The following is a 24271-nucleotide window of genomic DNA, read 5'->3' on the forward strand; positions in this document are numbered from 1 at the left end:
AAAGAGCAATAAATTATGACTGAACATTAATGGTGTCACTAAAATTTGCAAAAAGATCAAAACTCACCCATCACTTAAATCAGCTTGGAAAAATTAATGTTTTCATTGTCCCACTAGCAATTGTTTAAGGTATCAAACACTAAATCTAGAAATTTGCCATAACATTCTTGGGTTTATACACAAAATTAGGTAGCTTTCTAGAACTTTTTGCTCCAAATGCTCTTTAGCTTATATTACCCCAAAACCATGCTAGTGCCTTCAAATCATTCATTCTAGAAAGATAAAAACTTACATGGCAAAGACACTCAAGCAATCACTTTAGCCACAGACACTGAAAGCCTACACTGAATGTGAGGGGCCTTCCTGTGCATTGCACACTTCAGTGGAACAGAAAAGAGAAGGGACCACAAGGGAAGAAAATTCAGGGATGCACAGTAAGTAACTCATCACTTAAATTTGGATATAAACCTAAAACAGGCAGGCAGAGCCTGTTTAAGAATAATCTAAATTCTTTTACACAGGCACATCTGTTGTGCAGGCTACTTCCTTGTGTTTCACTGCACAGCCCATTGGTAGCAGCTGCAGTTCATTTATCACCTCACATTTCCCTGAAACATATGACTGTAAAACTGTGGAGAAGCCCCAAATCAAATGTGGTTAAAAATCAGTTCCAAACCTCTTGCAGGATCTTCAGAAGCTCCTCTCTTATCTTTAGTGCTGGCAGACTTCGGTCTGGAAGAGGAGAAAGCCACTCTTTGATGGCAGACATAACACCACTATCGATGAAAGTTTCTTTGAGGTCCTGCCTAAATGGTTTAAAGAGAAGCCCAAAAATCATGAAATACAGCAAAATCTTAAGATGTGATGTTCCTTCAGGAAAATAGCGCATTTGAGTTTGTTTCATGTTAAATTAAGAGGGAAAATTACATATAATTTTAGGTTTTTGATGTCACCTAGCTTCAGCATTTACTTGGAAAAGTTTTACTGCATATTCAGTACAGCTGTACTGTAACTCCATGAAATCTTATGAATTCTGACTATTTCCCAAGGTTACAGTTAACTGGAAGAATGACAACTCACTTTTTAAGATGCATAACTACAGTTGGTAACAAAGTTAATTTCTTTAGTGCTGGTTTCTTTTGTGTATTCAGCTGTCGATCCTCCTGTAGAGTTGAAGAATCAGCAAGAGTTAATCAAAGAAAGAAATGAGCAACTCCCATGCTTTGCAACAGTTACAAGAAAGTCTATTAAACTAAAAGTGCAACTTTGGCAGGATTACACTAACTTTGTCCCCTGCTCCAAAGCTCACAAACAATTATGCAACAGTTTCTCTGAGAAAAGGGGAATGAATCACTTTAGTCAGTACTTCCCACAAAAGCATCACATTAGTGGAGTGCTCCTAAATTTACATTTTTTTTCCAGTTCATAACTTAGATTGACTACAGTAACTGAAGGTCCTCTATACTGTGCACAGGTAACACTTCATTAGTAAAGCCTCACCTGAAAAACAAAGTTGCTAAGCAGAAAAATGGGAAGGGATAACTTGTATTTTCAACTCCTCATTTCAAAATTACTTTCATCCAAGGCCTGACTGTCACTGTTCAGTCCTTGTCTCCCATATCAAAAGCACCCATTGCAATCAACAGATTTCTGTCCAGCTATGGTAATTCCTTTCTACTCGTCCTAATCCACTGAAGGCTCTTTCTGTGCAATGTCTGTTTTTATTGCAAGGGAGGAGATATCTTACAATGCATCGTTTTCCTCTTCCTGCCCCTGTATTTCAAAATTTGCCACTTCATTCAAAACATCTGGCTGTCGTCTTGTTTGAGAAATGCTTTCCTGTCAAGCCTAAGAAGTTTCAGTTGACTTCCAGACTGCATTCTCACTCTCCCCATCTTTCTGAACTCATTATCCTTCTGATCTTGTTCTCAGGAAGGTTTTTTTGTTGTTGCTATTTGTAAAGCTCCTCTTTCTAAAGTCCTGTATATCTCTCAATTGGTTTTAATGTGTTTCACTGTGCTGTTTGTTAATTTGATTACTACTCCAACAAAACAGATGACACCTGACAAAAGGCAAGACCCAAAAAGCACTTCCACAGTAACATATTAAACCTTTTCCCAAGAAAAAGGCAGGCTGCCAAGACAGAAGGTCCCATGAATCTGTTACTCTGACTCATTACCACAGCACTGTCATTCAAACAGTTTGGAAAAGGGCTCTTCACAGGAACAAGTACCAAAGTATGACACATGCCAGTAACACTATAATGAAATTAAAGCACAGTCCATTTCTCAGTATTTAACATACTTCTAGGTAGTTTACAGAGCACCTATATATCCCTTTTTATAGAAGTTAATTGCAACTGATCAAAGTTCAGCAATTGAACTAGTTTTAGTTTTTAAAATTAGTATTTTATCATGATTTCAACAGAATAAATGTTTTCATTTAGAAGAGCAAACTAACATATAAATGGTTATATAGACATTACAAGCTTTGTGTACAGATTACTCTTGCTGAATACAAGCCAGATTTTTGTATCTTATTCATCACACGGTTTTCCCATAGAAGGGAACTGAATTTTAAGGTGCCTTTGGAGCCTGGAAAACTCACCTCAGCAGCTTCATTCATCTTCACAATCATGGCACTGACCACGTCATCTGCGTCACTGATGAAAGTTCCCCCATCGCGGTTCCGCCTGCGCTTGCCGCTCATGCTCTTCTTCCGCTGCAGCATCATGTCAAAATCTGACATGAAGTCCATGCTGAAACAACCACAGGATTAGCTGATGGTCCCTGGTAGGAAACAGTTTTGTGTTTTTGTAGTGTACAAACACTGTCTCTCAAGGTCCCTGTGAGATAAATTATCCTCAGTATAATAGTTTTATATAGCTATTTAAATAGCTAGTTTTGCAAAACTAGCAAAGGGCTCCAATGGCTCTCAAACACCCTCAGACCCTGCATTTTTAATACTCAACATGTGCACACCTGTAATATCCACTGTCCATAATGCCCTTTCACCAAAATCTGGCATTAAGAAAGGAATAGCTAACACAATGACTTACTGCTTCCCTCTTTTGATGTTATCATCAGAGTCTGATTCATCTGCTGTCTCCTTCATGTCTCCATCACCTTTCTCTTCCTCCAAATCCTCTTGGTTAAAACCCTGATGAGTACAGATAGTGCAAATCAGTGAATGGATCAGGATTGAGCATCTACTCAGGTACCTGACACTAAAAAAGCTTCAGAGGATCTAGAAAGATGAACAGTCTTTTTAATTCCCTCACCAACAATTAGTGTCTCACCAACAATTCTCCCAAAAGATGAGCTGTAAATGTTATTCAACCCAAAGGCTACCTCAGTGAGTCTGGCAGATACAAAACTGATCTGATGCAACATATACATTATCTTCAGATCTAGCAAGTCAACAGGAGACATCCACAGTAACACTTACTGTAAATTCTTCCTCTTCCTCATCACCAGATTCTCCAAATATATCTGCAATCAGGTTCCTGTGAAAGTAACAGCAACATTTATCTGTTTGGACTACAATGAGATGTACCTTTTCTACAAAATCTCTGATGACTGTGTAAAGATCTCCCTTTTGTTCTGACTCTTTCTACTGACCTTTCTCTTCATGCCACCAATGAAGGTGAACAGTCATTCTCTAGTTGGGATTTAACTGTTTTCCATTCGGCATCACTCCCACTGTCTGCAACCCCGAAAGAATTCATATTCTTTCGCACTTACTCTTGTTCATTTCCAGATTCACTGTCACTGCCAAACAGATCTTTCCCTTTTTTCTTCCCAGCATTGTCTTTTCCTTCTTCTTCTTCCTCCTCCTCACTATCGGACACAACATTTTTCTTCCTTTTGTCAGATTTCTCTGAAGCAGCGTCACTATCCGATTCTTCAACATCGGAAAGGATTCGTACCTTTTTTGCAGCTGCCAGCAGAAAGGAGCATTACTACATGTCCCAGTAACAAAAGGGGACAACTGTTACTTTCAAATTATTCTGACTAGTCTTTCTACACCAGACTATTGTCATTTCTTAAAAAGCATATCCATTCTGAAGAGTTTTATTCAATCAGCAACTGGAGCTTCCATACACCACCATCTATCCACAAAAAAATTGTAATTTCAAATCTCTCACCCCCAGTATATGAAAAAAAAAACCACAGGAAAAAATTACTAGAGAAGCAGCAACAAAGTAGTAAAATAACAAACTACCATGTCAACAGATGCCACTTAGATCCCTACAGTCTTCTGTCAGACTTGCTTATTACTCTTCAGTACTAGATACACATTCACACAGCAAAACAGTCAGAACAGCCTCTACAAATGCAGTTCTGCTCCAAAACCAAGTCTGATTTATGGTTTCTCCCTTAGAAGCTTTATTCACATAAAAGTAATGATTTAACTTTCACACCACTGCCTGCCACAGCACGCTTTCACAGTATAGTTTCTTACGTGTTTTCTCACTGTCATCCTCACTATCAGAAAGGATGGCTGTTTTCCTCTTCACCGTCTTTTCTTCCTCTTTCTCATCTTCATCACTGTCTGATATTTTACGTCTCTTAGGAGCTTCGTCTTCACTGTCAGAGCCCTGAAATCCTTTCCTTACATGTTCATTATCTGAATGATGAGAGTCATTCTGCACCTTTTCTTTCCTGTCCTCCCCATCACTATCTTCAGACTCTATCTGCTTGTGTCTGGACACATCCTCGCTCTCCGAGTCGCTGGCTGGCTGCTTCTGAAGCTCCTCACTCTCAGAATCACTGGCTGGCTGCTTCTGAAGCTCCTCACTCTCAGAGTCACTGGCTGGCTGCTTCTGGAGCTCTTCACTCTCAGAGTCACTGGCTGGCTGCTTCTGGAGCTCCTCACTCTCAGAGTCGCTGGCTGGCTGTTTGTGGGATTCCTCGTTTTCAAAATCACTGCTGTGATCCCTTGGAGGGTCTCCATTGTCAGAGTCACTCGCTCGATGATTTAAAGCCTCTTCATTTTCAGAGTCACTTAAATGTCGGTTTGGATGATCCTCAGTATCAGAATCACTGTCTTTCCCTCCATGAGTTGCTTCATTTTCTGAATCACTTACATTGTGATTTGGGGGCTCCTCATTATCTGAGTCACTTTCTTTTTGCCTTGGGTTATCTTCATTTTCAGAGTCTGTCATATGAGGCTCTCCCATTTGCCCATCATCTTCTCCACCACTGTGTTCATTCTGAAACAGAAAAATAATCTCAGACAACTAAGCAAAAACACCTTAAAAAGTAAAGAAAAAAATGTTCTGAATTTTTGCTTGTCCTTCCTCCAATTTGATTACCCAAGGTGCTGCAAACTGAAATAATTTCTATGTAGAAATAATTAGACAATTTCCATCAAAAGACTATTAAATACTTCACATCAAAAAAAGTATTAAGAGATCTACGGAAGAATGTCCATCCTGCAGCTCTATGGTATTTAGAGAACAGTAACGAATTCATAGAACACTTAAATAAGCATGTCTAAGAAGGGTCCAGTTGCTCAAGGGTAAAGGCTTAGTATTTATTTTAACAAGTCAGACCTTCAAAGTGGTTTAGCTGAAGTTCCCAGTAACAAAGCAAGAAAAGGATATCTTGCATTTGTCATTTTATTTTCCTGAAGACCTCAAGCAGATGTTTTTTGTGTGAAATACATCTTACTGAAACAGCACATGCATTCTGCTCAAATGAAGATAGCACCTGCTCCTTCTTTGTCCAGGAAGCCTATTTAAGAACAACTAAAAACCAAAAGCCTAGCAAAAAACAAGAATAAAGTTTCAGTCAGACATAAAGGTTTTATTACCTGTCTCAAAGGTTTTCTTACCTTTGAGTGTCATTTCAGGGTACTATTGTTAACAAGTTTTGTGTTTCTATGTGCAAGAACGGATTCAACAATTCTCTCCCTTATGCTGACAGCTCCCATGCTTATCTAGACACCCAATATAATTCATGCACAAACACACACCCACCTGACAACGTTAGAACTGAAACAATTCTTTGACTTTTCTACACAGCAAAAGATACTGAGCCACAGCTCCGTTTTTAAAAGAACCTCTCGCAAGCCAACTTGCTAAGTACAATTACTGACAGCATCATCTTTTATCTTTCTATCATCTAATTTCTACTTGGAAAAAAAATCTCAATTGTGTTTACCTGAAAATATGAAATTAGATTCTTGAACACTCATTCCATTAATTCAGTTCTCACAGCTACTGTCACCACAACACCCTTTTCAGCTGAAAACAACATTGTACAAGGAACTTCTCTTTTCCATACTCAACTCAAAGCCTCAGTAAGGCTTTCCTCAGTCATTTTGTCTCAGCTATAAAAGTCTTCTACTTGCAAACTGAGTATTTATTGTCCTAGGAGACGTTTTAAGACCTATATGTCCTGAAGTTTCCAAATATCTTTTTTTTCTGCAGTTCAATTTCCTTGGAAACAGACTATATATTTTTATTTTCTGTAGTCATTCTACTCCCACATTCAGAGGCATAGAAAAAGTAGGTGTAGTACCTACAACACAGAATACTATTCATCTTTAAAATGCATGACGCAGGAAGAGTTTTAAATAAAATTAATTTTAAATGCTTTTAGGAACTACTTCCTCCATAATTATTCTAAGTGGCGAAGAGCATTGCTTTTCAAGACTTTGGACTTTATATACTTACTCCTTTGGCTAGCACTTGATAAAGATCTTCTAAATTACTGCCGAATGATTAACAAAGTCACTGAACAATGAAGATAAACCCCATGACCATGCAATTTTAAAACATGGACTTCAAATTCTACTTCACTATTTCCATGTTTCTTAATGCTAACTACAAATAGCTACTGTGACAATCTGAGTTGTTTTCTCTCTGTTGCTTGTTCCTGTTTCAGTGATGCATATTTTGAATCTTTTGTAGCCAGTAATTCTCATTTCTCCTCACAGAAAGGAAACACTGTTCTGTTAAAACCTGAATCTGGAATTTTAAAGCATTAAATATTAATATTAGGAAGTGACAGAATTGAGGATGTACACTCAACTACTCTCAGCTCGTTACTGTTTTTTTCCCTTACCAAAAAATCACTTTGATTGCCCCTCTCCTGCCTAGTATGTTCCACAAAAGCCAATCACAGGTCTATGTAATGGATCTTCCCTGGCCATATTACTTTAGATGAAAGAAAACTGCAGCTGGAAACAGAACGGAAAGCAGATTCCACAGCAGTTACAGGTAAGGTCGTTGAGAAATGCTGAAATTAAATTGGTATCTATAGTAACAAAAATTATTTTACTATAATACTTGTTTTGCTACCATTTTATTTTTGTGGGTTTGTCTGTCTTCTCTTAATGTCAGATGGTGAATGCTGCATAGTACTGATAATTATATTAGCAGTAATAAAAGGATTTTGCTAAACAAACCCAAGGAAATTAATAAAAATACTCCTATTTAAGATATCAGGACCATTATCTTCCCAGCTTCCAGTTTAGACATTATTTGGTGAAAAAATAAACAAAAGTAAGAAGCAACTAGAATCAGTGATGATTCTTAGTATTTCTAAGGTCAGAAGTGTGTCTCTAGGTTATATATGCACTGGTTCAGAATTAACCACTACATTACAAAGAACTTATGCAAAAGCTTGGTGAGAAGACACTATAATTATAGAGCATTACTGCTGAAGATTTTTACAAGACCCTGAACCTTTAATCTGTTACTGCAAGCTGTCAATCACTCCTGAGAATGAAGATGTTTGGTGAGGGAGAGCAGATCCCCAGCTGGAAGACTCACCCAGTGGTCACAGCAGCTCAACTGCTGCAGTGTGACCACCTGAAGCAGCAGCCCCCCTGCAGCACAGGTGTCCCTGCCACCCTGGGCATGCAGAGGCAGCACCTCCTCTAGCCCAGTGTGGAAAGCTGAGCCAGACAGCTCCACTGTGTCAGTGTCAGTGAGTGCAGCACTGCCCCAGAGCCCCCCACCAGCATCACAATGCACCCTCTGCAGCAGAGCTGACACCCTGCACAGGGAAGGACCTGCCCGCAGCACAAGAGGCTTCTGCATGCAATTAATGAATCTGCATGTTCTGGAATATAATTGATATAAAAAATGACCAATTTCCCAATAAATGACAAAAAGCTGCTGGATATGTCTGATAGTCTTCACCTTCCCTTTTTATTAGTTTATCTCTAAAAAACTGTTTTCAAAGAAAAGAAATATTTAATTTTTGAGTTTTCTAGTTTTCCTTTTCCAAATGCTTGACTGAAAGATCAGACATCCTCAAAACTGAGTAGGTCTCAGGTAATTGCTACTGCATTTTTCTCTAATTCCTTTGCTTTCTTTTCTTCCTCCTCTTTATCTATAAACATTTTAATTGAGATGTCCTTCATTTTTTTTTTAAATTAAAAAGTTCTATAACATGAGGCTTTAGTACAGTATAAAATAAGGAATATATCAAAATCAAATTTACAGTGTTACACTTCTACATAAAAATTACAGCTACCAAGCAGTTTATTGGATCAACATGCAGCTACTTTTAAGAGTTACTTCTTCAATAATTCAGTAACTCCAACAAAACTGAACCCATCCAGTACAATCTCATGAAAGATGAGTATTAAACTAAGACCTACACAACCATCATGGGCAGATCAGCAAGTTCCTCCTTTTTTTCAGAAGTGTCCCATATTTGTGTTTGTTAACAGTCACAGTTTAACCACAACTTAATTCATGAAACAGCAGCAACTTGGTGGAAGTGTAAGAAATAAGTTATTACAGATTTCTGTATAAACCTGACTTGGACAAACACTGTAAACGTGATTTCACATTCATTACTGTACTAAAACTAATTCTAATTGTCTAAAGCAGAATCAGTAAGGACATCAAGGAGAACATTTATAGATAAAGTGGGACTGGGGGAAGGAAAGCCAGAAAAGAATTGTGGAAAAGAAAAACCCACATACCTGAGACCTACATAAGTAATTCCTCAGGATTCCCCTTTTCTTTAAAGTTAAGAACCTGAAAGAAAAGTTTGAAATTTTAAAACTTTAGTTCTTTATATCTGAGTTCTAAATTAGAGACAAAATAGTAATTAAATAGACTTAACTGATTAGGCTGTCTCAAAGGTTTTATTACCTTTGAGTGTCATTTCTCCCACATACTCCTGAAGATGAAGAAAATAAGAGGATGAGAGAATATTTAGAGTAAATAATATTACAAATGACTGAAAGCTACTCCTTTCAGAGATGGCTGCTCCACATTACTGCCTTTTGAGCACTAAGTGAACTCAATGGAGGGAAAGAAAAATTAAGACTTTACAGCAAAACAATATATTCAAATTTTGATTTGAGCTGAATCAAATCAAGCATTAAGCCTTGACAGGTCACATCTAGTATTGGTCAGAAAGGTGGCTTAGCTTGGCTTTTTTCTTTTAATTTACTTTCTGAAGTATTTTACCTATAGAGGAATATTCAACTGCCATCACAGAACAAAGTCTTTAAAATAATGCAGCATATGAAGAGGACCAGTTAACAATGATAACTGGTACTTTCTGCTCACCTAAATTGGAAGAGCACATGCTGCAGATGTAAACAACAGTCAACTTCCCTGCCACAGTAAGTAAAATTAAAGTCTCAGAGAAGAAAGGTAAGAACCAATGATCAAACATAAACCATTGACATAGCAGAAAAAGTTTAATATCATTGTAGCAGCATCAGGACTTCACACACTGATCACACTTTCATTAAAAAAGAAGTACTAAATCCCTCCAGATAGCTGTTTTTCCTATGCTGAGAAATGTGTTTCCCACCACACTGAAATTGCAATTGTCACAATGAGAGATGCTGCCTCACCAAATCTATTTCTTCCCTTGGAAATATCAACACCTTTCAGAAAAAGTAAATTCTAAATATGCTTTACAGTTAAGTTCAAATACACGGGAAGAACTTTCATTTACAAAAATACAAAATCTTCATACACTTTGTAACTCTAAGGGAAGTATGAATCCAATAAAGGCAGGGAGAAAAAAAAGAATAAAAAGTAAGGATTGCAAGTTATGCCACAGTGGAGTCAAGCCTTTGCTCATATCAGCCTTTGTCGCATTTTAAGTAGTTTCTAAAATGTGTAACACTGAAAACCCAGTCAGAGTTAATCCTGATCTTTACGTAAAATACAGTAGAATACACAGAATACTATGAAATGGCTTTGATTTCAATTTTTATAATTATCAAAAAGTTCTCTGTAACTCTTCTGGGTAGAAGACCTGAATTCACAGGCCAAAATTATTTGTTCCGACTAAGACCTAATGTAACTGTATTCTGAGTCACAAACAATTATTAAAAATTAAATCCCAAATTGATTAATTTTTTAAAAAAATTAATTCCCAAACTATCCTAGAAGTCTAAAGGGAGCCTTCTCTTTCACCATAATCTCTTCTTAGCCCAGTCAATCCACAAATGAAGTGACTCTGCCCCAGAAACAACCTTAGACCAAAGCCTTTCTATACTGAATGCTTCTCCAAGTGGGAATCACTTCGGAGGAAAAACAGGTCCCATCTAGGAACGTTAATCTGCTCCACATGCACACCTGCTCCTTTGTAAATGACAAGGTGAAAACCAGCACAAAGCAGACTCAAGAGTCAGTGCTCCCACCTGACACAGAAGCTGGGAGAGCATTTATTCTCCACCAAGGAAACCTACACCTCCAAAGTGTGTGGCTTTACATTACTGTGCAGAATTTCAGGTACCACTTCAAATACCTCGTAATCCATCTCTTACCGTTTCAAACTCCAAAATTTTATCTTTGTGAAACTGAGACCAATCAAGTACAACCTACTCAAGTTCAGAACAGTGTGTGCTATCATAACAATTAAGAAGGAAAAAACCAAACAAAAACCCTAAGCCAACATACTTGTCAAGAGACTATCCAACGCTTTTTTTATGGAAATAAAAGTTTTGCCCGATGGAACCCTTAAGAGGAACTGAATAAACACGTATGTCTTGGTTAAGAGAGAATGCCACTTTAAACAACAGCAAAAAAGAATTCAGAGCGTAAACTTTATCTAGATAAGGCTCCCTTAGTACCTCTGAATGGTGCCCTACACTTCCATTCTCCGATCCAGAGTGTTGTTCGTTTCCTTCATCTTCCACATCAGATCCTGAGTCTCGCTCGTCTTGCACTGGAGTAGCTCCTCCATCATCTATTCCGAGATTAAAGAAAATAAAAAAAACCTCAGCGTTTAAAGGAACCACACAGGAACCCGGCGGGCTCCCGCTCTAATGGGGCAGGGAAACGGGGCTGTCGGAACACACCACCCCAGACACCCCCGGGAACGCACAAATCTTCTCATATCCCGCGGGCAGCGGCTGATGCACTGCCCAGACACCGGACTGTTGAAGCAATTAACGCCGTGCTGCCCTCAGGCCAAGGCCCCACCGCTGTCCCCCCGAACCCGCGGGTCCTGCCGTGCGCGACGCCCTCCCCGGAGGCTCCTGCGCCCCACTCCACTACCTGACTGCTCCCCGCCGTAGTAGTGGGTGTCCATGCCGGGCCCCGCGGTGGCGGCGGGCGCTGCCCTGGGCGCTCCCTCAGCGCAGGCCCGGCCCGGCCCCGCCGCCTCGCACAGGAACAAGATGGCGCCTCCCCGCCCGGCAGCACCCCCGCCCCGCGCGCACGGCGCGCCGGATCTCGCGAGACTCCCAGGGCAGCGGCCGCCAGGGGCCGTTGCACACTCACAGCCGGCCCCGCCCTGTGGGCTCGGGTTCAAGCACAACAAACCGAGAAACATTTTGTCCTCTGCTTTTGCTCCCCCGCCCTTCCCCTCATTAGAATATGGAGGGATTTCAGCTGGGTAGCGGAAGCGCTGAGGAAGCTGAAGGAGCCTTGGAGAATAAAATGCTATTTGTAGCCCCTGGGTGACCACGGCAGTGCTCAGTTGCAGGGTGACATGGCTGTGATCCTGGCAAAGGTGTTGCCTTTTCTGAGCCCTGCGGGAATTTCCGGGAGACCAAACCAGCTCCTGACACTCCTAATGGCTGCTTGGAACCACAGCCCCGAGCTACGGGAGAGTTCCCAAAATCTCCCTTCTGCCAGAAAAGGGCCATCTGGTGCCATGCTTCCCACAGTGATTAAGGGTGGGAGATCTGGAGTGAGATGTAGAGCAGAAAAGATTTTATATATCTGCTCTTTACAAGCCAAGTCAGCACGATTAGCGTGCATCTCCACAAGAAGGTGGCAAAGCAGAGCCAGAGCTCAGGCACACGCTCACAAGTGGGCTCTGATGCTGCAGTGGGGTTGGCAGTGTTCATGTTGGCAGCTGGCAGGAAGGGGACCCACCATGGCCATGGAAAGGAAGGACAGGTTCTCTCAGCAAATTTAGGCCTGGCTGTCCTGACTGAAACTCCAGTTCAAACTAGTTCATGTGTGGGTGGTTCCTCCAGATTTAGCCTTTCAGGATTGACTGAAAGTTCACCCTGAGCTCCCGGGGGATGGTGACTTCCGGAGTAAATGTGGGCAGGGCAAAACAATGCTCGTATTTTTCAGGGATTGTTGTGTTCTGTTTCAATAGCCCCTATCCTCTGAGTAATAGCATTACTCAAGTATTTGGCATGCCCCTGATATGCTAGTTGAGATTTGTTAGGGATGGCTGCTGTCATTTATGCAGCATTTCAAAATGATGAGTCTAATAAATGTTTATGGTGCCAGTATCCTGCCTCTCTGTCTGTCATAACACAACATTAATTTTCTAGGGAAATCCTGGTCAATATGAGATAGAAAACTGCTGTGTGTGTCATTTGGTGTATTTCTGAGCAACAGTGACTTTAATAATTCTGCAGGCCTGACCCTTGTTCAGAGTCATCAAAATTTAGTAAGTTGAATATTTGGGGCAAAATTAGTCTATTTCTTCTGTGCTAGAAGGACCTTGGAGTGGATGGCAGAGAAGTTAAGCCATTATTAGCCAACACTTTCTGTCCAGCAGCAAGCAGTTTCATGCAGAGCGTTCAGTGTACCAGGCTAAACACAGCTGAACTCTCAGGACTGAGTCATTACTCAACATTTTCTGCAGCAAAACACTTAGAAGGAGAAGTTAGCAGTGGAGTCAGATGTTTCTTGGATACAATCCTAAATTCTTAGCAAAAATGCCGAAAACGTTTTTTGGTTTTTTTTTCCCTGAAAGAAGCTTACATAAAGCACAGATAGTATCTCTTTGTTTACAGCTCTACTGGTCTTTTCCAGATAGCCACAAAGATCCTTAAGTGAGTCTCAGGACCATGCTTTTAATGGCATCATGTCCTTTTTTCCTACTCCTATATGATTTTTACTTCTTTTAGGTCTTCGCACTGTGTGGTTTCATTGAGATCTTTTTTGGAAGGAGCAGGCACATGTGGAAGTTTGTGATAGGAGTCTCCTGTCATTGCAATTCTTTGACTTCCATAAAGAAATTGAATGACTTTACACAACTGACTAAATAGAAAGTAGGATGACAACTTTACAACACAACAAATAAAGGAATAAGGAAATAACTTGATGTAACAGAAAATAATGGACAAGGGAAAACATAAATAGAAACTAACAAAAAATCTCAGAAAAATCTCTGTTGAATAATGTGTAACAAGGTACCTAGAAATTGTACCAAGCTGCCTAGAAAACACAGAAATCTATCCCATAGTAAAGTTCCAAGAATATCAGAGTATGATGATAGTCCACCTTGGAAATTAGCACTTTATAGATATGTGTCATGTTCTGCAGTGATAGTGAGCCACTGTCCCAAACTGCAGATGCACTGAGGCAGCACTGATGAAAAAATAGAGATTTTGTGCATTTACTGAGAGTGGAAGGAGGCACAGAGATTTCTTCCTAATCGTTATGAATTCCCATCTTTCTGAAATGAAACCTCCTAACCTACTTGTGACATGCCATATGCATCACACAAGGGAGGGAGCACTGTGTCTGAAACAACCTCACCTCATCAATACTGAATAACTGGGCATCCAATCCAGCCCTTGCTCTGCAGATAACGTGTGTGTGCACACCAACGTGCACATGCCTTTGTTCCTCATGAGCCAGAGCTTGGCACATATCAGTCTGTAATATATTCTTTTAATACCATCCTGGCTGCTTCCCAAAAGGAAGTGACAGTCAGACCGTAATGGGATTGCACAGTGGGGGAGAATGACCTGTCTTCTACCAAGCAGCGTAAGCAGCGCCCACTTGGCATGTGTGAAGGTGTGTAATGACACAGATCCCAGAGCCCTGCCAGTTTGCCTCACTGTGCAACTCCATGAACTGGCTGGAATGAAATAAGCCCTTCCCTGAAGAACAGAATGCTCAAGAAAACCATGCGATGCACTTGGAAATCCTTTAATGGTATGTACTTCTTATTTAGTTCACTTTGTTCTCTGCACTGGCCCTTTCAGAGTTAACAGACATCAGTGACTTAGAGCTACAAATCTGCTTAGAGGAAGGGAAGGAGGTTAGTGTGGGCAAGAGGACTGCTGAATGAACAGTTTAAATTGCAAATTGTTACACCCAATTCATCTTGCTTCAGAAACCTGACAGAAATAACTAGTTAAACATAAAATGATGTTTGGTATCCAGGACTTGGTGATGCAGAAATGACAAGGCCACTTTGATTTAGCTGGAGAGAAAATAGGAAAGGTAGTGCCATGTGCAAATTAAACCCTTTGATCCTGACATCAATCTCTTAATTAGGAAGGTGTCGGGAAGAGGCAGTTTTGTTAACACATGTCTATCTGGACAGACCTATTGCTTTGAACAACAGCAGGATTAAATTCACCAGGTTTCATCCAATTTTATTTTCTTGCTTTTCTCGGTGCAGCATTCATCATAGAATCACAGAACAGTTTGGATTGGAAGGGACCTTAAAGCTCATCCCAGTTCCACCACATCAGGGGCACCTTCCCCTATCCCAGGTTACTCCAAGCCCTGTCCAACTTGGACACTTCCAGGGATGGGGTAGTTGCAGCTTCTCTGGGAAGCCTGTGCCAGTGTCTTGCTACATACTTAATAAATTTTTGAGCTTTATTACTTAAGATGTGACATCACAGTCTTCCCCATCAGCAATTTGATTAAAGGAAAGGTTACAACAATTAACCAGCATAGACCATGCAGCAGGTTACCTCTAATTACCACTACAAATGTTCCTGTGCCCTGCACAGTCCTTCACCAAGCTCTGTGTTCAGCAGCACATCACACTGTTCATTCCTGGCAAGTTCTTCTCCTGGCATTCCCCAAAGCCCAAATCTGAGCTGTCTCTGTGCACACACAGGGCCTTCTCTAGAGGCACCTTTAGCCTGCTCATCTCTCATTAGCTGTGTATGCTGCACAGAGCATCTTGGCTGCTTCCCCTTGGTATATTAAGTCCCTGCTCCCTCAGCTTTTGTTTTCTACCTCTGGAGAATGTCAGCTGTGGAAATCAATCTCCCTTCTAGTATATATTTCAACTGTACAATGAGTTGTACTTTTCTTTCAGACGGCCTCAATTTCCCTATGATTCCATCTAGTACAGTGTCTATAGGACATAAATCCTGTGCTTCTCTCTGAAGTAGCACAGGCACTGTGTCTTGGGCACAAGTGTTAACAACGTAGTTAATTTTAGTGTAAGATTCTCTGCCCCCAAACAGGCTCCATTTGGAATTTCAGCAGGTATGTTTTGTTTGCTGAAGGAATATGCATGGCATTTTTTTGTCCAATTATACAAAAAGCTTTGGGTTTAGATATCTGCCTTGGTAGTATAAAGGTATGTACTTTGATTTCTTTGCCCTATTTGACCTTTACCTAATAAAATCAGTACTTGGAATTTTGTTAATCACATACTGCATATAGACATCTAAAAGCTGTATCAAAAGTAAGTCTGCTAAAGATCTACTTTGAGGCAAAATCTTTGAGTAGGAATGATTTGCACAGTTAGAAACTTGAAGAAAGCTCTCTGTGGCTTTCTGTTTCTCTCCAAAAGTCTCTGAACCCTGAAGGGCCTACATTTTATTTCTGCACCTGTATCTGCTGCTGTAAGACTTAAACAAAACTCAGGTAAGGAGGCTGACATTAAAACACAAATATGTGGTGTTGATAAACATGCTACTCCCAACTATTTATTGCCATGCTTGAATACTAGCAGGGGGCCCATTATACTATGCAGCCACACTGAACCTAGGAAACAAGAAAATAAGAATTAGGGTATTAGGTATACTAGCACATGCTCACAATTATTGCACATTTACATTTGCATGTTTAATAGTGGGTACACAGACTAGTGCACAGTGTTACACACAGGGCCCTGGAGGAAGGTGACAGCTGGGTTAAGGTACATGGAAAAAATCTCATCTTCACTGCTTGGGCTCATCATAAGGGTTGGAATGTGCTTGACTCCTGAGTTCTTGCCTTGGCTGGAGAAACCCCATATCTGCCTCTCTACAGAAGTACTACACTTGTGTTTCTTTCCCATACTGGAATTTAACCCAATTTGCAATAAGGACACAGAGACTACATATGGAGCCAACAAAAAGAGGAAAGCTCTTGGTAATTCTGTCCTGTTTTGGGAACAGAGAAGTGGACACATAGGGAGTTAACATGCACCTAGATTCTGGAACACAGGGACAGAGTTTGTTGAGAGATAAATTAATGATAGTGAAACCAGGACATTTTGTCCCGTTATATGGGTGTGTGAATGAGTTCCAGTTAAATGTGATGAGTTAATTTTGGTCTAAGCTCTAGGTACTGTGAAATACAGACCAGACAGGACACAGACTGACAGGCATTTTCTAGCAGAAAAGAGCTGTGGAAAACCAAGGGGAGGTTTTGATGAAGAGATGAGGGTCTGATTTTCTTCACACCTAACAGAGTAAGAGACAGTCCTAGGGAAGTCAGTCATGTTGGAGCAGGATAAGACCAGATGCTAAAGGGTTTTCTTCTGGAAGTGCTTTCCAGATATCTGAAAGGATACAGGCCTAGTGGAGAGACTGAAGTTTAAGATTCACTGAGGCAAGAATTAGCCTTCATGCTCACTGGAACACCTGACCTGGAAGTGACATATACACTGAACTGGGAGCAAAGTCCTATAATAAATAACTGTGCTTCAGTCATTTCCTCCTTTGTGCAGTGGAGAGCTGGCACTTAATGGCACCAGGGCCAATTTCACCTTCCTTTCCTTTCTTACTCCAATGCTTATGAAAAAGAGGGACCTGAGCTGCAAAAGCCACACAGTGAAGATTTCTTCTGGAGAGGTAAATTCCCATCCTGTGGGGTGCGATTTGGTTTATGGTGCAGCATTACTTTGTCAAGAAAAGGAGCAGAGAGAGCCAGGTTTGGCCAGGAAGTGGCCATGCACCAGGTGCAGGGGGTGGCCACTTATGGCTTCTCTAGGAATAAGAATTTTAAATGCTAGAACTGCATATCCTGGGATTATATGGGATCTCATCCCTACACTTCTGCTCTTGGCTGCTGTCAGACCGGATCCAGAGCCAGCTGTCCCTTTGATGTGACACTGTATGGCTGTCTCTGTGCTTGCGTCCGCCACTCCCTCCTTGTTCAGGGTCAACATTTCTACTCTTTTGCCATATTCTGGTTCCTGGTGCAGGTGAAAAAGTGCTTGTCAGTTGTGAATCACTGCCTGTGGCCCATCTTCAGCCTATGTTTGACAACCTGCACCATTCACAGCAACAGGCCATCTCAGTGTTGAAGTTGATATGTAGGTCCTGCCTCTGAGTCCTGAATATGAACATGAGGACTTTGCCATAAGAATAGCAGAATATGAGAGACCAGCTGGCAAATAATCCTAATCATGGAATGACTCCCAAAATCCAGCTCTGTAGGACAGAAAGTTGCTTTGAATATTTTAGTTTCTTGGTTAGGACAGCCTAAACTGTATCATCCCTTATTTAAAGCATTGCCGTAAATTTCTGGCCACTGATATTTTGTCTGTTATGTTCTTGATAGTGAGTTCCTAATTTTATTGTGATTCCCTGCAGTCCCTTATTTTGCTGTTCATGCCTTGATTACAATCCCTCCCATTCCAATCAAGGAAGGTGAACTCTAGGCCTCAGTTTGTGTTTGGTGGTGGGTTCAAGCTGGAGAGTTTGAGGAACTCAGCTCAGAAAATATGAATTAAACTTGTGTCTCTGGCACAGCCACTGAACTGCTGGGTCAATGGACTCTATTGTGCATCAAATCACATTGCATTGTGGAGTCTTTATTGGTGAGCCAACCCTGAAGTTCAAACTTCACAGTAATTGTGTCTTGCACTTGACTAAGAGAACTACTTGGTATGAAAATGTGCACAGTGAAATCTTTAGGGCTGAAAGCATCTCCAGAGTTATGTGGTAGAAGTCACAGCACCACCCCAGTGCTGCAGGTTCTTTGCTTTTTGTAGATGATGTCATTGTTTCTATATTAGATGTATCTTACTATGATCTCTTCTGCTTTAACAAAATTATTTTAAAACATTTTGATGTTATTTTTTTGCAAGGAAACTCTGCTGTCTGTTCTCATCAAAGCCCTTTTCTGACCTAAAATTATTTTCTTGGCATGCAGGTTGCATACAGTGATCTGAAACATAATGGTGGTTTTCAGAAAGGTAAGTCCTACTCTTTGCTCTGACTGAGTAATTAGCTTGAGGCCCAAAGAGGAGAAAATTACCTTACCATCATGGTTCAATCAAAAGAAAGTAGCAATAACCCAGTATCAACAAGGTTTAAAATAATTTCAGCCTAGACTAGGGAAGCAGAGGAGACTTGCCTCACCAGGCCATGCTCTTGTTGAGCAGATGACCTCTGTCACAAGGTGTGGCACTGAAACTACAGCAGTGGAGCTGCGTTATTGTTGTCCTTGGAAAAAGTGTTGCCTCATTTCCTCTTGTGAGACAGCTGGGTTTGATGACTTGTCCAAAGTCATGTTCTAGATCAGCTGTGGAGCTGGGAGTAGGATTCAGAGGTCTGTAAATGTACTGCCTGCAAGCAGTAAGAACTTAGCCAGTTAAACACTGCTAAAGAAATCAAATCACTAAAAAAGGAAGACCAAGAAGTGTTTGCCTGTGAGCTACATGGCATCAAGTATGTCACTATACTTGACAGTAGCTTTTTTCTCCCCAGGGTGATCATGTGTGGCTGGACACTCAACCAAACAGTGAATTTAATGTCCCTATTGGGGCAATTGTGAAGGAATCTGACTCAGGACGGATCTTGCTTGAGGATGATGAAGGCAAGGTGGGCTATGTTATAACTTTCTGTAAAAGATGAACATAAAATGTAAAAGTACAAAGTACAAAAGAAGGCCCTATTGGGACAGAACAAAGCTCCATCTATCCAGGTGGTCTGACTTTGATATAGGTAGGATATACTAAAAAAAGACTATAGAAATAAGGCTATAGATGGACCAGCATCTCCAGGCCCAATCACTTGGAAGATTCAGAGCTTCATAAGATAGAGGTTATATCTACATGGTTAGGAAAAGGAAATGGATGGGTTCCAATCCCTAAGTTTGGTGAAGTTTTAGGTGGAAACATCATCCCAGTGAAATCAGTTCATTCCTATCTCATACAATGTTCTGCTTCTGGTGACAGAGTTGCCCTCTGAACAGTGTTAAGACTGGTGCTGTTCAGAACCCACCTGAATGGCTTCATTCAGTGTTTTAAACCATCTTGTCCTGGGGAGCAGCAAACCAGTTAATTCCTGTAGGCCAGTCACCTGTGTGTTAGAGCATGCTGGCTTGAGCATGTGTTAATGCTGAAGCTCACTTTAGTCTAACCCAGCTCTCCTTTGCCTCTGAGCCACAGCATCACACGTTAAAGTCCATGCCTTGCCTTTGTCAGGAGCACTGGATCACGGCTCGGAACATGCACATGGTGCGCCTGATGCACCCTTCCTCTGTCCAGGGGGTAGAGGACATGATCCGCCTCGGGGATCTCCATGAAGCTGGCATGGTGCACAACCTCCTCATCCGACACCAGGAGCACAAAATCTATGTGAGTGCCACAGTCACTTCCAGGAACAGCCTCTATGTTTAGCAAGTGACTTGAGCCGCCTGTTAGCCTTTCACACATGGGGCCCTCTGACTTCTTTAATGACCGAGGGTGCCAAGGAGACACAACGCTGTTTCTCTTTTCTTTCACTCGAGTACTTTGGCTGTGAAGAAGAGAGCTGCCAGCAGCCCCTCAGGCACAGTGCTGGCACAGGTAGTGACCCCACTTACTTTCTCCCAGAGCAATCATTGCCACCAGCCACTGACAGTGAGCTAAATCCAGCCCATATTACAGCTTAGTGCTGCTATTACCTGCAGGATCAGCCTAACTAGTATGCAGTAATATGATTTCAATTGTACTCCACTCCAAGCCAACATTTACTTGTTTTTGATAATAATAATAAGATGGCTAATGAATAAATCTGGATATTTTATCCATTACTGGTTTTATCTGTAACTGGGAAATTTGTTATTTTAATTTTCTTTTTTCCTTAGTTTCCAGTTTGTAATATTATAATTAATATTCAGGTTTTCCATGCTTTGCCTCCCTTATTATATACACTACTGGAGAGAAACTGCCTCTTACAACATAGGTGTGATGATATTTAGTGTAAAAAAGAACTGATTTTATAAATCCTGCAGTTTTAACTACCAAGGTGTGTGTATAGACCTGTTATATTAAACTCTAGCAGCCTGCAGTTGTTTCATGTAGTTTTCAAACAATATTATTGCCTTGCATCTCCACAGCCTTCAACAGGCTCCTTCATTTCACTGGTGGTGCTGTATGAAAATGTTTCTAAATCACTGTATGAATAGCACAAGTACAACTTGGCCTATTAGCAAAGTCCAGCTACATCTGCACTAGAACACAAAAGCAGCTTAACAAAACACTGCAAAACACCTTACGATAACAAAGTGCCAGGTCAAATTGGACTTCCATGTACTTCAGCTTGAGACAGAGAACTGAGCTGTCATTTGGCAAGGAGATTACACCTAGCATTCCTCGTGGGGAAAAATCCTCCTTATCCTGGGACGTTTAACAACAACTCATAGTGAGGAACTGGGCTCTCAGCCTCACCCAGGTTCTGCTATGATCTCCCAAGCTTCCCTCCTGCCTCTGTTTAGATTTATACTGCAAATGGCTTTGGGTGTACTCTTGTTTGCAGGTTTGCTATAGAGATAAACCTCACAACTGTTTTCCAGACTTACACAGGATCAATCCTTGTAGCAGTGAATCCATACCAGCTGCTGCCCCTCTACACAGTGGATCAGATCAGACTGTACTGTAACAAGAGGATTGGAGAGCTTCCACCTCATGTCTTTGCCATTGCAGACAACTGTTACTTCAATATGAAGAGGAATAAGAGAGACCAGTGCTGTGTGATCAGGTGAATGGACTCAGAGAGGACAAATAGCAGAAACCAAGTCTGGCATGGTTTGGGGCACCTCGTGGACACAGGAGACCATCTAAATGGAAGGGCACAGATAAAACTAGAGACAACAGGAAGGCATTTTTTTTACTGCTCCTTAATTTTCAGTTAGGGCTGCAAAAGGTAAAACATAAGCAAAGGATTTCTGAAGTCCATTGTTTTCCTCCAGAATCTTTGAATGTGGTTGTACATTCTGCATGTGGTCACTACATACAGAAACATAACACCTCAGCATGTGTGATACAGGGCTGTCTTTTACCTTGGAGACAAGATATTTATGTTACATGTAGTTTCTGAGACTAGATACTTCCTCAAGAGAAATAACCTCTACTAACCCAAAAATGTATGGAAGCTTTCTTCATCCTGTAAAAAATCCATTTTCTGTTTGTCATCAATATAAAGAGCCAGAGAGTCTCACTGCAATAGTATCTGAATATAGCTGAGTCAACTTAGTTGATGTGCTAACACTAGCATTGACAATCTGGTAATGCAATAAAGAAGAAAATCAAGTGGTCATTTAATTTGCACAGGTACAGAATGTTTTCTATGAATTTGCCTGTTTTTAATTGGTGGGAGAATTTAATTCTCAGCCTAAGTCTGAAAAACAACTTAAATTTGAGCAGATAAGATGATGAAAGACTTGAATTTTCTAGCCCTCTATGAAAGACAGTCTGATCTGCCATTCAAAGGGTTAACTTAGATTGGGTTGCTTTTTTTTAACTTGGTCTGCCATGTTACCAAAAAAAGAAAGCAAACCTGTAATGATTTTTTTTCTTACTGCAGTGGAGAATCTGGTGCTGGTAAAACTGAAAGTACAAAGCTAATACTACAGTTTTTGGCAGCTGTCAGTGGCCAGCATTCCTGGATAGAGCAGCAAATCCTAGAGGCCAATCCCATTCTGGAAGGTGGGTTACTTATCAAACATGGCTGATTTACCACATTTATCTCAGGATAAAAAAAGTCAAAAACAGATCCTTGAACCATTGTATCTGTTTAAGTGGTAACTCCCCTGAAACACTGGTGATGCACTGTAGATGTTCTCTATACTTTCCTGCCATGTTCCCATGCAGTCCACATCAGCTTTGCTCTCAAGCTGTACAAGGAGGTACCACTGTAGAATATACCCTGGAACTGCCAGGAGCACAAGAATCCTTGGGACTGCAGAGCCCAAGGCAAAGCCCCCTGGTTTGGCATTTGCCCTAGACAGTGACAAAGTGACTAGCCAAGCAAAGATGTATCTGTAGGGGAGCTCCCTGAGACACCCATCTTTCTCTGTATAGGGATCAGCACGTTCCCAGTAAATCCTTCTGGAGGTCTTCAGACTTGCCCAGATCTCTTGGCTGGCCAGATATAGACCACATTTGGATCATTTGAATATGCCTTTTAGGACCCAATTATCTGGGTGCACAGTATGCCTGTTCCTCTCTTCAGGAGGCAGACTGAGACAAGACATTCTCCAGTGCTCCTCAGCACTGTCATTTGGAACACAACGTGTAAAATACTAGTAGCAAAGTAGAAGGGGAAAAAAATAGGCTTGATGTTCATGAACTGCAGTAATACAGATACTATCTCTGTCCCTTGCCCATCAGCTTTTGGAAATGCCAAGACAATTCGAAATGACAATTCAAGCCGCTTTGGGAAATACATTGATATTCACTTCAACCAAAATGGTGTGATAGAAGGAGCCCGGATAGAACAGTTTCTCCTGGAGAAGTCCCGGGTTTGCCGGCAGGTGAGGGCACTGGCAGGTGTACATTCTTCCTGTTCTTGTGTTAGAAGCTTATCCTGACAAGGCTGTCCATTGGTCTATTTCTTTTATTTTTAGGCTCCAGAGGAGAGGAACTATCACATCTTCTACTGCATGCTAATGGGGATGAATACAGAGCAGAAAAAGATGCTGAATCTGGGCACTGCTTCAGAGTACACTTATCTCACTATGGTAATAATCTCTGCTTTATTCTCCATTATCCCTCTGCCATTTGCTTCTCCCTGTGGGCAATTACAATCACTAGGAGCTGCAGATGATAGTTACTAAATATGAACAATCCTCCCCTTAGAGTACCAGAAGAAGTAACAGTAAAAGTGCTGTAAGCATCAGTTTCAGACATTTACTGTATTGTCCACCAGTGGGAAGCAGCTTGTGGCAGGTCAAAGCTTTCTGTTAAAGTCAGACTTAAGAAACATAAAGAACATCTTTAAACAGAATGTGGACAACATCCCTCATGTTACCAGACACTCAGATTTCAAAGGAATGCAGGGGATCTCATGCCAGGGAGAATGGTAATCACATATGTGTACCTTAGAGGAAAACTAATAAGAATCCTAGTCCTTATATGTAATAAATCTTATATACATAATGCAGGCAGCTGGCATTCAGCATAACGTCCCATGACTGATGCTAATGACCATGTCTGGGTTATGATGTCATTGTGGCAGAAGTGGGATCTTCATAGGTGAGGTTTTTGAAAATAGCTAATTGAGTGGTTTAGGACATGAAAGCCATGATGAAAATCCTGTCCTTTAGCCTATGTATATACCTCATATTAGATATGCCAGCTGGTTAGATTTGGGCTGTTCTACACCTGTGCAAAGAATGTGTTTAAGTCCTGCCACTACTCAAATTAGCTGGAGCTGGGCATCTAATTTCTAGGAAATGAAAACAAGTCTGTTTCTGGAGTTACAAAAACAAGACCATTAAAGTTGTGGAGATCTTTTCAAATGTAATGTTTTCAAAATGGCAGTGATCTTGCAGCAAAGCCGATGAGTGTAATTAGTGTAATTGACCCACTGGCCATTTCATAAAAAGGCCCCTGGGTCAGCAGTAGGGCAGTGTGATACTGAAATAGGAGGATCAGATTAAAGGAGAACATATCCATGGTTTTGT

General features: G+C 41.0%; 2 protein-coding genes across 7 annotated transcripts in view; one reads left to right on the forward strand and one right to left on the reverse strand.

Moving 5' to 3' along the window:
* IWS1 (interacts with SUPT6H, CTD assembly factor 1) overlaps positions 1 to 24271 on the reverse strand; it is a 29295-nt gene that overhangs the window by 4224 nt on the left and 800 nt on the right. For 3 of the 6 annotated variants that reach the window (XR_009278131.1, XM_058844275.1, XM_058844276.1), the window contains exons 1-9: positions 11495 to 11653; positions 11068 to 11183; positions 4465 to 5215; positions 3744 to 3939; positions 3448 to 3505; positions 3059 to 3159; positions 2608 to 2758; positions 1081 to 1163; positions 677 to 806 (exon numbers count right to left, since the gene is read on the reverse strand). Coding sequence is in view for 5 of the 6 variants with exons in the window: in XM_058844275.1 (XP_058700258.1) it covers positions 677 to 806; positions 1081 to 1163; positions 2608 to 2758; positions 3059 to 3159; positions 3448 to 3505; positions 3744 to 3939; positions 4465 to 5215; positions 11068 to 11183; positions 11495 to 11528 (1620 nt within the window). In the remaining variant the exon portion in view is untranslated. Of the gene's footprint in view, positions 1 to 676; positions 807 to 1080; positions 1164 to 2607; positions 2759 to 3058; positions 3160 to 3447; positions 3506 to 3743; positions 3940 to 4464; positions 5216 to 8949; positions 9005 to 9092; positions 9150 to 11067; positions 11184 to 11494; positions 11654 to 24271 lie in introns of those variants that run through there. The other 3 variants (XM_058844279.1, XM_058844278.1, XM_058844277.1) reach the window with 3 other exon arrangements.
* Positions 18348 to 24271, forward strand: part of MYO7B (myosin VIIB) — a 46400-nt gene continuing 40476 nt past the window's right edge. The window contains 7 exon segments of the mRNA XM_058844274.1: positions 18348 to 18575; positions 19090 to 19203; positions 19809 to 19961; positions 21161 to 21345; positions 22171 to 22292; positions 22977 to 23119; positions 23213 to 23326. Of these exon segments, the coding sequence (XP_058700257.1) occupies positions 18558 to 18575; positions 19090 to 19203; positions 19809 to 19961; positions 21161 to 21345; positions 22171 to 22292; positions 22977 to 23119; positions 23213 to 23326 (849 nt within the window). The 5' untranslated portion in view covers positions 18348 to 18557.

This window comes from Poecile atricapillus, chromosome 8 (genome assembly GCF_030490865.1).
Source record: "Poecile atricapillus isolate bPoeAtr1 chromosome 8, bPoeAtr1.hap1, whole genome shotgun sequence".
Lineage (NCBI taxonomy): Eukaryota > Metazoa > Chordata > Aves > Passeriformes > Paridae > Poecile > Poecile atricapillus.